Source organism: Oncorhynchus tshawytscha, linkage group LG01 (assembly GCF_018296145.1).
Source record: "Oncorhynchus tshawytscha isolate Ot180627B linkage group LG01, Otsh_v2.0, whole genome shotgun sequence".
Classification (NCBI taxonomy): Eukaryota; Metazoa; Chordata; class Actinopteri; order Salmoniformes; family Salmonidae; genus Oncorhynchus; species Oncorhynchus tshawytscha.
The window spans coordinates 1,220,433-1,235,093 of record NC_056429.1 but is presented as its reverse complement, the minus strand read 5'-3'; the positions used below and the strand labels follow the sequence as shown (position 1 = coordinate 1,235,093).

The 14,661-nt window shown below is 43.5% G+C and overlaps 2 protein-coding genes across 3 annotated transcripts in view; one reads left to right on the top strand and one right to left on the bottom strand.

Moving 5' to 3' along the window:
* stra6 (signaling receptor and transporter of retinol STRA6) overlaps positions 1-5,124 on the top strand; it is a 106,196-nt gene extending 101,072 nt beyond the window's left edge. For both annotated transcript variants that reach the window (XM_042328897.1, XM_042328669.1), the window contains one exon: positions 4,546-5,124. In XM_042328897.1, the coding sequence (XP_042184831.1) occupies positions 4,546-4,796 (251 nt within the window). In that variant the 3' untranslated portion in view covers positions 4,797-5,124. The remainder of the gene's footprint in view (positions 1-4,545) is intronic.
* A 5,792-nt stretch (positions 5,125-10,916) lies between these two features.
* On the bottom strand, positions 10,917-14,461 carry islr2 (immunoglobulin superfamily containing leucine-rich repeat 2). Its single transcript, XM_024407550.2, has 3 exons — positions 14,186-14,461; positions 13,036-13,281; positions 10,917-12,849 (listed from the first exon to the last, which is right to left on the bottom strand). The coding sequence occupies exons 2-3, from the start codon at positions 13,270-13,272 to the stop codon at positions 10,942-10,944; spliced, it is 2,145 nt and encodes a 714-aa protein (XP_024263318.1). The 5' UTR covers positions 13,273-13,281; positions 14,186-14,461; the 3' UTR covers positions 10,917-10,941.
* Between the last annotated feature and the right edge of the window lie 200 nt (positions 14,462-14,661).

Here is a 14,661-nt window from a genome sequence, read left to right as displayed (position 1 = left end):
TTTTATTCAGTAGGATGTCTAGGTAATGTAGTTTTTATTCAGTTGGATGTCTGGGTAATATAGAGTTGTTGTTCAGTAGGATGTCTGGGTAATGTAGTGTTGTTGTTCACTAGGACGTCTTGGTAATGTAGAGTTGTTGTTCAGTATGATGTCTGGTTAATGTAGCTTTTATTCAGTAGGACGTCTGGGTAATATAGTTTTTATCCAGTGGGATGTCTGGGTAATGTAGTTATTGTTCAGTAGGACGTCTGGGTAATGTAGTTTTATCCAGTAGGTTGTCTGGGTAATGTAGAGTTTTTGTTCAGTAGGACGTCTGGGTACTCTAGCTTTTATTCAGTAGGACATCTGGGTAATGTAGCTTTTATTCAGTAGGGTGTCCGGGTAATGTAGTTTTTATTCATTAGGATGTCTGAGTAATGTAGAGTTTTCATCCAGTATGATGTCTCGGTAATGTAGTTTTTATTCAGTAGGATGTCTGGGTAATGTAGTTTTTATTCCGTAGGATGTCTGGTTAATGTAGAGTCTGGGTAGAGTAGGGGTTTTATCCAGTATGATGTCTGGGTAATGTCTGGGTAATGTAGGGATTTTATTCAGTATGATGTCTGGGTAATGTAGAAATTTCATCCAGTACGATGTCTGGGTAATGTAGGGATTTTATCCAGTATGATGTCTGGGTAATGTAGAGATTTGATCCAGTATGATGTCTGGGTAATGTAGGGATTTCATCCAGTATGATGTCTGGGTAATGTAGGGATTTCATCCAGTATGATGTCTGGCTAATGTAGGGATTTCATCCAGTATAATGTCTGGGTAATGTAGGGATTTTATCCAGTATGATGTCTGGGTAATGTAGGGATTTCATCCAGTATGATGTCTGGGTAATGTAGGGATTTTATACAGTATGATGTCTGGGTAATGTAGGGATTTCATCCAGTGTGATGTCTGGGTAATGTAGGGATTTTATCCAGTATGATGTCTGGGTAATGTAGGGATTTCATCCAGTATGATGTCTGGGTAATGTAGGGATTTTATCCAGTATGATGTCTGGGTAATGTAGGGATTTCATCCAGTATGATGTCTGGGTAATGTAGGGATTTTATCCAGTATGATGTCTGGGTAATGTAGGGATTTCATCCAGTATGATGTCTGGGTAATGTAGGGATTTTATCTAGTATGATGTCTGGGTAATGTAGGGATTTCATCCAGTATGATGTCTGGGTAATGTAGGGATTTCATCCAGTATGATGTCTGGGTAATGTAGGGATTTTATCTAGTATGATGTCTGGGTAATGTAGGGATTTCATCCAGTATGATGTCTGGATAATGTAGAGTGCAACAATCCAATAAATGAACTGCGGCTGCTTTCCTTCTTGTCTGTATGTTGAGTACAACGTGTCGTTGTCACCACCATCATCAGTGATCGTGTTGTATTGCAGAGATTATCACTAGAGCTGTTGATTACACAGATGGTCAGCTATAATAGACTGGTTCATATGTACGGGGCCCAGAGGGAGGATTCAGTGCTTGCATTCCAAATAGCACCCTATTGCCTTTATAGTGCACTACTTTAGACCAGAGCCCCTTACCGCACTGTGTAGGGAATAGGGGGCCATTTGAGTCGCAACCAGAGTGTTAATGTTCAGCTCAATATGGTCCTACCTTGCTGCTGCTATAGCTCACAGGATTACCATAGGATTGCTTTGCGTTATTGCTTTGTTCGTTATTGTAATTGTGTAGCTCCCTACTGGCCAGCTTCCAAATGCTGTAACCCTTACCCAAAAGACAGGCTCTCCTCAATGAAGTTATAAGATCTGTGTCTGTCTGAACATCTCTGTGTCTATCTGAACATCTCTGTGTCTGCTGTGTCTATCTGAACATCTCTGTGAATAAATGAACATCTCTGTGTCTGTCTGAACATCTCTGTGTATAAATGAACATCTCTGTGTCTATCTGAACATCTCTGTGTCTATCTGAACATCTCTGTGTCTGCTGTGTCTATCTGAACATCTCTGTGTATATCTGAACATCTCTGTGTATATCTGAACATCTCTGTATCTGTCTGAACATCTCTGTGTCTATCTGAACATCTCTGTGTATATCTGAACATCTCTGTGTATGTCTGAACATCTCTGTGTATATCTGAACATCGCTGTGTATATCTGAACATCTCTGTGTCTGTCTGAACATCTCTGTGTCTATCTGAACATCTCTGTGTCTATCTGAACATATCTGTGTCTCTCTGAACATCTCTGTGTCTTTCTGAATATCTCTGTGTCTGTCTGAATATCTCTGTGTCTATCTGAACATCTCTGTGTCTGTCTGAACATCTCTGTGTCTGCTGTGTCTATCTGAACATCTCTGTGTCTTTCTGAACATCCCTGTGTATATCTGAACATATCTGTGTCTGCTGTGTCTATTTGAACATCTCTGTGTATATCTGAACATCTCTGTGTATATCTGAACATCTCTGTGTCTATCTGAACATCTCTGTGTCTATCTGAACATCTCTGTGTCTATCTGAACATCTCTGTGTATATCTGAACATCTCTGTGTATATCTGAACATCTCTGTGTATATCTGAACATCTCTGTGTATATCTGAACATCTCTGTGTATATCTGAACATCTCTGAACATCTCTGTGTATATCTGAACATCTCTGTATCTGTCTGAACATCTCTGTGTCTATCTGAACATCTCTGTGTATGTCTGAACATTGCTGTGTATATCTGAACATCTCTGTGTCTGTCAGAACATCTCTGTGTCTTTCGGAACATCTCTGTGTCTATCTGAACATCTCTGTGTCTTTTGGAACATCGCTGTGTCTGTCTGAACATCTCTGTGTCTGCTGTGTCTATCTGAACATCTCTGTGTCTTTCTGAACATCCCTGTGTATATCTGAACATCCATGTGTCTGTCTGAACATCTCTGTGTCTGTCTGAACATCTCTGTGTATAACTGAACATCTCTGTGTCTGTATGAACATCTCTGTGTCTATCTGAACATATCTGTGTATATCTGAACATCTCTGTGTCTATCTGAACATCTCTGTGTATATCTGAACATCTCTGTGTCTGCTGTGTCTATTTGAACATATCTGTGTATATCTGAACATCTCTGTGTATATCTGAACATCTCTGAACATCTCTGTGTATATCTGAACATCTCTGTATCTGTCGGAACATCTCTGTGTCTATCTGAACATCTCTGTGTATATCTGAACATCTCTGTGTATGTCTGAACATTGCTGTGTATATCTGAACATCTCTGTGTCTGTCAGAACATCTCTGTGTCTTTCGAAACATCTCTGTGTCTATCTGAACATCTCTGTGTCTTTTGGAACATCGCTGTGTCTGTCTGAACATCTCTGTGTCTATCTGAACATCTCTGTGTATGTCTGAACATCTCTGTGTCTGTCTGAACATCTCTGTGTATGTCTGAACATCTCTGTGTCTGTCTGAACATCTCTGTGTCTGTCTGAACATCTCTGTGTCTGTCTGAACATCTCTCTGTCTGTCTGTACATCTCTGTGTCTGTCTGAACATCTCTGTGTCTGTCTGAACATCTCTGTATATATCTGAACATCTCTGTGTATATCTGAACATCTCTGTTTATATCTGAACATCTCTGTGTATATCTGAACATCTCTGTGTCTATCTGAACATCTCTGTATCTGCTGTGTCTATTTGAACATCTCTGTGTATATCTGAACATCTCTGTGTATATCTGAACATCTCTGAACATCTCTGTGTATATCTGAACATCTCTGTATCTGTCGGAACATCTCTGTGTCTATCTGAACATCTCTGTGTATATCTGAACATCTCTGTGTATATCTGAACATATCTGTGTATGTCTGAACATTGCTGTGTATATCTGAACATCTCTGTGTCTGTCAGAACATCTCTGTGTCTTTCGGAACATCGCTGTGTCTGTCTGAACATCTCTGTGTCTATCTGAACATCTCTGTGTCTGTCTGAACATCTCTCTGTCTGTCTGTACATCTCTGTGTCTATCTGAACATCTCTGTGTATGTCTGAACATCTCTGTGTATGTCTGAACATCTCTGTGTCTGTCTGAACATCTCTGTGTCTGTCTGAACATCTCTGTATATATCTGAACATCTCTGTGTATATCTGAACATCTCTGTTTATATCTGAACATCTCTGTGTATATCTGAACATCTCTGTGTCTGTCTGAACATCTCTGTGTCTGTCTGAACATCTCTGTGTCTGTCTGAACATCTCTGTGTATGTCTGAACATCTCTGTGTCTGTCTGAACATCTCTGTGTATATCTGAACATCTCTGTGTCTATCTGAACATTTTTGTGTATATCTGAACATCTCTGTGTCTGTCTGAACATCTCTGTGTCTGTCTGAACATCTCTGTGTCTGTCTGAACATCTCTGTGTCTGTCTGAACATCTCTGTGTATGTCTGAACATCTCTGTGTATAGCTGAACATATCTGTGTCTATCTGAACATCTGTGTCTGTCTACTCATTCTGTGATCCATATAGATACTCTCTGTGTGTCTCTCCCCCCCCAGGCATCCAGCTAGTCAATCAGGAGAAGAAGCCACAGCATAAGGTTTCCATCTCTAAACGGGCACGGGGCCACTGGCAGCTCCTCTACACCCTGGTCAACAACCCCTCGCTGGTGGGCTCCAGGAAGCACTTCCAGCGTCAGAGCAACGAGAGCTTCTTCAACGGAACACTCAACTGGGCTGCAAAAGAGGGGACGAAGAAGGAGGCAGGAAACATAGAGGCAGGGAAGGAAACGGAGGCAGTGACTAACTGAGACTGAACGTGTCCCCCAGGCTTGTGGTCAACTCCATTCCAATTCAGGAAGCAAACTGAAATTTAAAGCTGCATTATGTAACTATTTGGGTGACCTGACCAAATTCACATAGAATTGTGAGTCATAGATCTGTCATTCGCAATGAAAGCCTGTCTGAGAAGTGGTAGCTCTGTTCTGTGTGCTATTTCTATTATTCCCGTTCTTAAGTTTTGGTTTTGTACACCAGCCTCAAACAAGATTTTTGCTACTTAAAGATATTTCACAGTGGTTTAGATGGTTTAGATGTATTATGATCCCCATTAGCCGACGCAGATGGAGACAGCTAGTCTAACTGGGGTCTGATACCATGGAGACAGCTAGTCTAACTGGGGTCTGACACCATGGAGACAGCTAGTCTAACTGGGGTCTGACACCATGGAGACAGCTAGTCTAACTGGGGTCTGACACCATGGAGACAGCTAGTCTAACTGGGGTCTGATACCATGGAGACAGCTAGTCTAACTGGGGTCTGATACCATGGAGACAGCTAGTCTAACTGGGGTCTGATACCATGGAGACAGCTAGTCTAACTGGGGTCTGATACCATGGAGACAGCTAGTCTAACTGGGGTCTGACACCATGGAGACAGCTAGTCTAACTGGGGTCTGACACCATGGAGACAGCTAGTCTAACTGGGGTCTGATACCATGGAGACAGCTAGTCTAACTGGGGTCTGATACCATGGAGACAGCTAGTCTAACTGGGGTCTGACACCATGGAGACAGCTAGTCTAACTGGGGTCTGATACCATGGAGACAGCTAGTCTAACTGGGGTCTGATACCATGGAGACAGCTAGTCTAACTGGGGTCTGATACCATGGAGACAGCTAGTCTAACTGGGGTCTGATACCATGGAGACAGCTAGTCTAACTGGGGTCTGATACCATGGAGACAGCTAGTCTAACTGGGGTCTGATACCATGGAGACAGCTAGTCTAACTGGGGTCTGATACCATGGAGACAGCTAGTCTAACTGGGGTCTGATACCATGGAGACAGCTAGTCTAACTGGGGTCTGATACCATGGAGACAGCTAGTCTAACTGGGGTCTGATACCATGGAGACAGCTAGTCTAACTGGGGTCTGATACCATGGAGACAGCTAGTCTAACTGGGGTCTGATACCATGGAGACAGCTAGTCTAACTGGGGTCTGATACCATGGAGACAGCTAGTCTAACTGGGGTCTGACACCATGGAGACAGCTAGTCTAACTGGGGTCTGACACCATGGAGACAGCTAGTCTAACTGGGGTCTGGAGACAGATACCATGGAGACAGCTAGTCTAACTGGGGTCTGATACCATGGAGACAGCTAGTCTAACTGGGGTCTGATTCCATGGAGACAGCTAGTCTAACTGGGGTCTGATACCATGGAGACAGCTAGTCTAACTGGGGTCTGATACCATGGAGACAGCTAGTCTAACTGGGGTCTGATACCATGGAGACAGCTAGTCTAACTGGGGTCTGATACCATGGAGACAGCTAGTCTAACTGGGGTCTGATACCATGGAGACAGCTAGTCTAACTGGGGTCTGATACCATGGAGACAGCTAGTCTAACTGGGGTCTGATACCATGGAGACAGCTAGTCTAACTGGGGTCTGATACCATGGAGACAGCTAGTCTAAATGGGGTCTGATACCATGGAGACAGCTAGTCTAACTGGGGTCTGACACCATGGAGACAGCTAGTCTAACTGGGGTCTGACACCATGGAGACAGCTAGTCTAACTGGGGTCTGACACCATGGAGACAGCTAGTCTAACTGGGGTCTGACACCATGGAGACAGCTAGTCTAACTGGGGTCTGATACCATGGAGACAGCTAGTCTAACTGGGGTCTGATACCATGGAGACAGCTAGTCTAACTGGGGTCTGATTCCATGGAGACCGCTAGTCTAACTGGGGTCTGATACCATGGAGACAGCTAGTCTAACTGGGTTCTGATTCCATGGAGACAGCTAGTCTAACTGGGGTCTGACACCATGGAGACAGCTAGTCTAACTGCGGTCTGATACCATGGAGACAGCTAGTCTAACTGGGGTCTGATACCATGGAGACAGCTAGTCTAACTGGGGTCTGATACCATGGAGACAGCTAGTCTAACTGGGGTCTGATACCATGGAGACAGCTAGTCTAACTGGGGTCTGATACCATGGAGACAGCTAGTCTAACTGGGGTCTGATACCATGGAGACAGCTAGTCTAACTGGGGTCTGATACCATGGAGACAGCTAGTCTAACTGGGGTCTGATACCATGGAGACAGCTATTCTAACTGGGGTCTGATACCATGGAGACAGCAAGTCTTAATGAGGTCTGATACCATGGAGACAGCTAGTCTAACTGGGGTCTGATTCCACGGAGACCGCTAGTCTAACTGGGGTCTGATACCATGGAGACAGCTAGTCTAACTGGGGTCTGATACCATGGAGACAGCTAGTCTAACTGGGGTCTGATACCATGGAGACAGCTAGTCTAACTGGGGTCTGATACCATGGAGACAACTAGTCTAACTGGGGTCTGATACCATGGAGACAGCTAGTCTAACTGGGGTCTGATACCATGGAGACAGCTCGTCTAACTGGGGTCTGATACCATGGAGACAGTTAGTCTAACTGGGGTCCATGGAGACAGATAGTCTAACTGGGGTCTGATACCATGGAGACAGCTAGTCTAACTGGGGTCTGATACCATGGAGACAGCTAGTCTAACTGGGGTCTGATACCATGGAGACAGCTAGTCTAACTGGGGTCTGATACCATGGAGACAGTTAGTCTAACTGGGGTCTGATACCATGGAGACAGCTAGTCTAACTGGGGTCTGATACCATGGAGACAGCTAGTCTAACTGTGGTCTGATACCATGGAGACAGCTAGTCTAACTGGGGTCTGATACCATGGAGACAGCTAGTCTAACTGGGGTCTGATACCATGGAGACAGCTAGTCTAACTGGGGTCTGATAGCATGGAGACAGCTAGTCTAACTGGGGTCTGATACCATGGAGACAGCTAGTCTTAATGGGGTCTGATACCATGTTTTGTCCCTTTTAGTAACAAGGAAATGGCAGAGCTCGTACTGCATCTTTTAGAATACAAATGTCCTTATTGCTTTTCAATGAGGGAAAATTGGAATTGGAATTTCATTTGACTGAATTGGAATGGCCTTTGTTGCTGTATGGATGGCTCTTGGGCAGATTATAACTGTAGTATTATATGTCTATGCATTGATCTGACTGCTTGCCTCTTTTTTTCATGCAAGTTTCCCATTGACTCCCATTGAATCAATCAATCAATGATTTCTGATTTTTTTTTTTTTGAAAATGGAAGGATTAGATCTAAATGTCGTAGACCTTCTAGCTCAAATGCCTCAGGAAGTCTGTCTTCTGAGTGGCTACCTGTCTAAATGGCACCTTAGTTCCTATATAGTGCACTACTTATCAGCCCTGGTCCAAGGTAGTGCTACATCGTGGGATCGACCTGGATGGATGTGTGTTTTGTTGTCTGTCTCTTTGTTTGCATGGCTCTGATGGCCGTACAGAATCTCTAGTCTAGCAGGAAAGGTTGTGTGGCACTGAACTCCTGTCTGACCATAGCCTGGAAGCCTAACTGATACACTCCATTTCACCAATGGAAACAGAACATGTCATCTTGGAATCCAGGCTAGTTTGACCATGTATACGTGGTTAGAATGTAACTATTTATTAATATACAGACTGCTCTGTAATGGAAGGTTATAAAGAAACTGTTCATTAATTAACACTGACTGGTGTAAATATCTATTGTACCCTGGAAGCCAAACTGAATTGTTCCAAAACGGTACAATTCTGTTCTGATTCCAGGCTAATAAATAATATCTATGTTGAAAATGTATGAAATGGCGATTAAAACGTAGACAGATGAAACTGTTTGCTTGAACTCTTTGCTGTAGGTCACCTTGTACCTCTTATAAAATAACTCTACTCTAATTCCGCTGATAATGTTTTGGATCGTTATTTTTGGGATTGTTATTTTTCTCAATTTATAGTTGTGAAAGTGTTGCTGTTCAGGATCGTCTACTTATTCTCGCTGTGTGTTGCAGCCATATTGCATTTCAAAAGTGACAGTGACTCAAGTAGCTTTTGAATGAAATCAAATTAATTTATGTATGATTAACATGAAATTAAAACGAAAGATTACGAAAGATTTCCGTGTGGATTTAATGTGTCAAGTAAAACATCATTATTTCGTTTCGTTAGGAAACACATATCTTTTGTCATGTTGCTTTTCAGGAAACTTTCGATAGTAAATATATTTTAGTAAATTATTATTATTATTATTATTATATTATTATTATTATTATTCCCCCGTATGGTGATGTTTATGTGAACAATTACGCACCTGTTCGTAGCCTATCTTTATAACATTTCAACATAGGCTATTAACGAATCAATCATGCGGAATGAATGGGACTGTATGTAATCGGGAAAGAAAACATTACTGATATAAATTCACAGAGAATAGTAATACGAATACTTGGTGCGGTTGTGTAAGCTTCATAGCCTACCATAAGAAGAAAGGGGAGTGTGGCGCTCCGCCGTTATTCATTTCCCGGGATGCGGCAGTGAGAAGTGACTTTGGTCAGAATGCAGCGCTATATTATGTTGATTCACAACAAGGTAGGTATATCATTCTGTCCATAAATAAAGGCTATATTCAAAAGGCTATTTGTGTCCAATCACTTTCTTTTTCTTTACAACTGAAGAGAAAATAAAGCAGTCCAGTATCGTACAATTTTGAACCGTTTGCTACGCTTATCCAACAAATACATGTGTTCTCGCCATAACGCTGTAATTATCAGTAAGAAATATAACAATCATAGACAATGTTTCCGTACTTTCCTATAATTCTAAACAAGCTTTAGGTGGATAGACCGCTAACAGGCGGTCACTACAAATCACGGCCAACGCCCAATCCCTATATAAACATCATTTTATTGTTTAATTCACAGCAGTGTATAGTCATACAAGTACCAAACCTTACCCCGTCGAGTTAAAATGAAGTTGAAAACAGTTTTCTGACTCAATGACAGGAAATAGGAAGATTTAAAAATTGTTTTGGGATATTTTATTAATTTCACGTACATAAAATCATATCAAAAATCTTGAAAGGTCGGGGGATATTTGTACAACAACGTCCGAACAGTATAGCTCACCAAAAAACTCACTATGCATAAAACGACAGGACACTCACAGCAACGAGACGCTCCTTGACGCCTCAGTTAATGATACTGTAGACGGGATCATTTAGCTATACTTTAATAAAAAAAAGAGAATCGTTCAATTGTACTGGGTTTTTACATCACATGTCGACATTGAGAATATCTAAAGTCCTATAGTCTACGCTAATTAAAACCACACATGAAGAAAATACGTCGTCTGTGTGACATGCCGTGGATGGACACGTATAGAATCGTTGAAAAAAGACAGACGGATAACAAGCACCCGTGGTTGTTTTTTTAAGTCACACTTAACTCGAAGAGCCCCACATTACATTAAACAACATCAGTCGATAGTGAACTGGGTTTGAGCCCAGACACAGCACATGCCTTGACAACATAAAGGGATTTTTTCCCCTTTTTCATAATCTCACAGAACAATTAAAATAACGGTCTGTGTACGCAACGAGGCGTACGCGTTGAGACGCGCGCCTGTACTGTACAGCACCGCAACCTTCCGAAACTGATGCTCACGTAAAGCGCACAACTTTTCCGGCTAGCCTACGCCCTGCATGAAGGGGACATCTCAATGACTTATGCTTTTTAGCAGTTAGCAGAGGTCTGTTTTAACTGTATAAAAAACTGTGCTTGCAGTATTGTTACTGTAAGAGGAATGTTGTAAGTTTTATATATACAATACCATTATTTTTACTGCACAACTTTTCCTTTTGACAGTCTCTTATTTGGGTTATAACTGATCGCTTACTTTCTGAGGTAAAATGAGCTATCCACCTTCATCCGGGCTATCATATTTACGTGAAATAATGATAGGTGAGTTACTTGGTTTAAAATGTAGTTGATAGTAACTATTTTACCCCCTCCCCCTCCCCTCCCCCAGTAGCATCACACAGCTCTGCTCAGCGACTCGGCTCTTTGTAATTACCGTTTCCATCTTCAGAGATATTCACCGCCTCCGCCCCCAACGGTAATCTATCGCTGTACTCAGAGCCCACCTCGAATTTAGACGTAGAACCTGGGATGGACTCGGTAACCATGCTCCCCTCCACCTCCTCCCCGTCGGCGTCCTCTCCGTCCTCTCCCTCTCCGTCTTCCATTTCACTCGGGTTAAAATTCTTTTCCAACTCGACAAACGACGCCCGGGGGTCGAAATCACCACCGACCATTTGTTTGTCCATTTGATCTGGGTTCTTCTGCGCCGCCTTCATGATCAGTTTATACGTCTTTCCCTGGTACTTGTATAAGAGATGACAGCAGGTGGCTCCAAGCAGAGGGACTGTAGCCAGCGCCAACAGGAAGGTACTAACCACCACTATGATTAACAGAGAAGGAATCTTCTTCCTGGTTGTGAAGACAACCTGGACCTGACAGTCCTGCCCTCCATAGGTCAGACACAGGGTGTAGTTAGTGCCTGGTTGTAGGCCCTGGAACTTATAGGTGTTGATCCCTTCCTCTATCCGGGACCACTGCACCACAGAGTGTCCGTTACCAGTGTTAAAACACAGATAGAGCATGTCTAGGGGGGTTTTGGTTGAGCCTTGATAGAGGCTGAACGGCTCTTTGTCGACGGTCTCTAGGTTCTCATTGTGGCTGAGGTGAAGGTTGTTCTTAGTGTTGGGGAGCTGGAGAGGGTTGAGCTGCACTTTGGCCTCCGTCTCGGATACCTCCAACGCGATGACGCCGAAATCAAAGGTGTACTGCTTCAGCTGGTCCAGACTGAGGTTGAATGCGTGATTGGAGATGTACTGAGTGCCATCGCTGATGCCACATTTACTGGTAAATGGAAGCTCTTCTGAGCCCTCGCCAGCCTGCACTGAGCCATCAGCGTGTTTAAAAGATGACCCAGTTGGAACGTTCTTGGTCTTCTCGGAGTCGGACTTGGGCCAGTTGATGATGTTGTTAGTCATCTTAGGCCCCGGCTTGTTTCCACCAGACGGTCGGAGGATTTTATCTGCTGTGGTGTCCAGCATGGAGTTAATGGCTTGTTTCTTGGTGCCTGCCACCACTACCTTCACTGTGCTGTCTGCTTTACCGAGGTCGTTGACAGCTGAGCAGCTGTAGTTCCCGTCCTCCTTCTTGCTGATACGGGGGATGATCAGAGTGCCGTTCTGGAAGACCAGGAACCGGCCGTTGGTAGTTTTATCGTTGATTGGTGAGTCGCTTTTCTCGCTGACCTCAGAGGGCAAACTGAATGTGAACTTCTGGTTCCCTGCCTTCACTACCTCCCAGCTGACCTCTGGTTTGGGGTTGCCCTTGGTATCACAATTGAGGATCACCATAAACCCTTCGTATAGCTCAGTGTTTTCCAGGTTGGGCTGATAGGTGATGGACACCGTCGGGGCCTTGCATTCCAGCTTGGGCATCTTGGTCACCAGGGCCCCTTTCAGATGTTCAGGGGCCTCGCAGATGATAGAGTCCTGCTCCGGGACAGAGATCTTAGACTCCGTGATCCAGTCTCTCAGCCACTCCAGACTGCAGGAGCAGGTGAAGGGGTTGTTGTAGATCTGAAGGTGAGACATGGAGCTCAGAGAGCTGAAGGTCCCCTGGACAATGGTAGTGAACCTGTTGTTGTTGATCCTCAGGGACCTCAGGTCTTTGAGAGTGGAGAAGGAATCTTTAGGGAGTTTGATCATCTCGTTGTTGTTCATCTTGAGCAGCTGAAGGGCAGTGAGGTTGGCCAGGTCCTCCCAGGGGAAGTTGATGATCTTATTGTAGCTGAGGTCCAGGTTGCGCAGCTGAATCAGCGGGGCCAGAGTGTCCCTCTCCATGGTCACAATCTCATTGTGGGCCAGCCATAGGGAGGTCACCTGAAGAACAAGACTTTATTCATTCAAATCTGTCTTTCACTACACCAGTAATATAATATATGATATTTATCTGACACTTTTAACTATGGGTGGCCCCAGCGAGAATCAAACCCACGGTCCTTGGCATTGCATGCACCATGCTCTACCAACTGAGCCTCACAGGTCCACATTCACGCACAAACACACCTGGGTGACGTTAATAAAACTCTTGGCCTTCAGGAGTTTGATCTTGTTGGCGGAGAGAGAGAGGGTGGTGACGTTGAAGGGGAGGCCTACGGGAACTAACAGCAGGTCTTTGTAGGCACAGTCAGCGAACTGGTGGGAGTATTTATCCAGACAGCTACAGGGCTCTGGGCAACACTGAGCCAGAACCAACACAACAGTCCACACCGCCAGGAGACTGACCAGCCGCCATGACGCCATTTTCACCAACTGGGAAGAAGACAAAGGATGTTAATAATTAAATGTATTTATTCATTAGCACACGCACACAGACTATCTTCAGGAAATGTACCTCTATCATAGACAATGATTTGTTCTGCTTATCTATCTAAAGGTAGCCATAATGTTCAACACAGAATGGATCCTTAGCATAATGCACTGATACATCCTGTTGCATCACAGCACTAGAGTACAGCCATATTATATCTCTGGGAATATGGGACACAGGATTCTGCAGCCTGCAGATAAATTACAAATACAGTCAACAACAACATAAAACATCTATGGAACGAGTTTACAATAAATACAACGTTGATTAATGTGATTGATTCAACATATTTAACCTCTTCATTTTTACAATAAAGGTTTAGGGCGACCAAATTTCCGAACTCAGATAAATTCGTATATTTCACGTCTTCAAACTTGACTATGAGAAAGTGGTTTTGTTTGATTTTTTTTTACGTCACATAACAGTGCCAACGAGCGAGGACAGCTAATGTTGCAAGAGAGCTTTGGCGCAAACTGCAGAGTGCACCAGAAGTGCCTAGCTGTCCTTGGTGCTGAAACGGATCTGCGACGGGGATTGCTTGATGCCGCCTAAAATACATTTTCGATGTCATTTCAACCTCTGGAGTTTAATCCAATTAATTATAGTTCCTTCTGAACAAAGTACCCAACAATTGTGGTGAAATATAGAAAACTGTTACGTTGATGTTTTTTCCTGATGAGACTTTATGAAACCGGAATTATAGACCTCAAATGGATGGATTGATGTTGTAGTCTTACATTTGATAATGATCTATATAGTCCACACATTACAGCATAATTACAATAATATTTGTGTCGTAATGTGTAATATAATTAATAATCTCCAGTTTACTTGTTTGATCCTTACCTGTCCGATATTAATTCCCAATCCTTGCAGTTTTTCCTAACAGGGTACCTTGGATTATATCCTCTTTTTAACACAGATTAGTGGTCGAAACAACTAACGTCTTCCATAGTAAATCCTTTAATGGGACTTTTCTCCACGGTGATAACGGTGAAGGTTGGCGGTGGAGGAAACATGTTTTCTCTCTGTAGGATGATGCGGTGCGTTCCGGAGGCTGTTTCCCTCTTGCGAGTGACTGAGAGGACGAGCGGTCCACTGCGCGCTCCCGCGGTCAGTAACAGAGCGATGGGAGGGTTTGTGAACGCGCAGACAGCCTCTCCCATCCTTTCATCAGTCATGGATTAAGAGACATAAAGGCTCCGTGTTCGCCTGCCACCCCCAAAGAATATCAATAATTTAGATACTAATGTTTAATTCATTGTTATGTCAACCTAAACTTATCTCTGACCCCATTCTCGTCAGTGTTTCTTTTTCCCGTA

Bases quoted from the DNA above. Each gene is read 5' to 3' on its own strand.
- islr2 (XM_024407550.2), bottom strand. From the start codon at position 13,272: ATGGCGTCATGGCGGCTGGTCAGTCTCCTGGCGGTGTGGACTGTTGTG. The intron at 12,850-13,035 runs GTGTGTTTGTGC...CTTGTTCTTCAG, and splicing joins GTTTTATTAACGTCACCCAG to GTGACCTCCCTATGGCTGGC.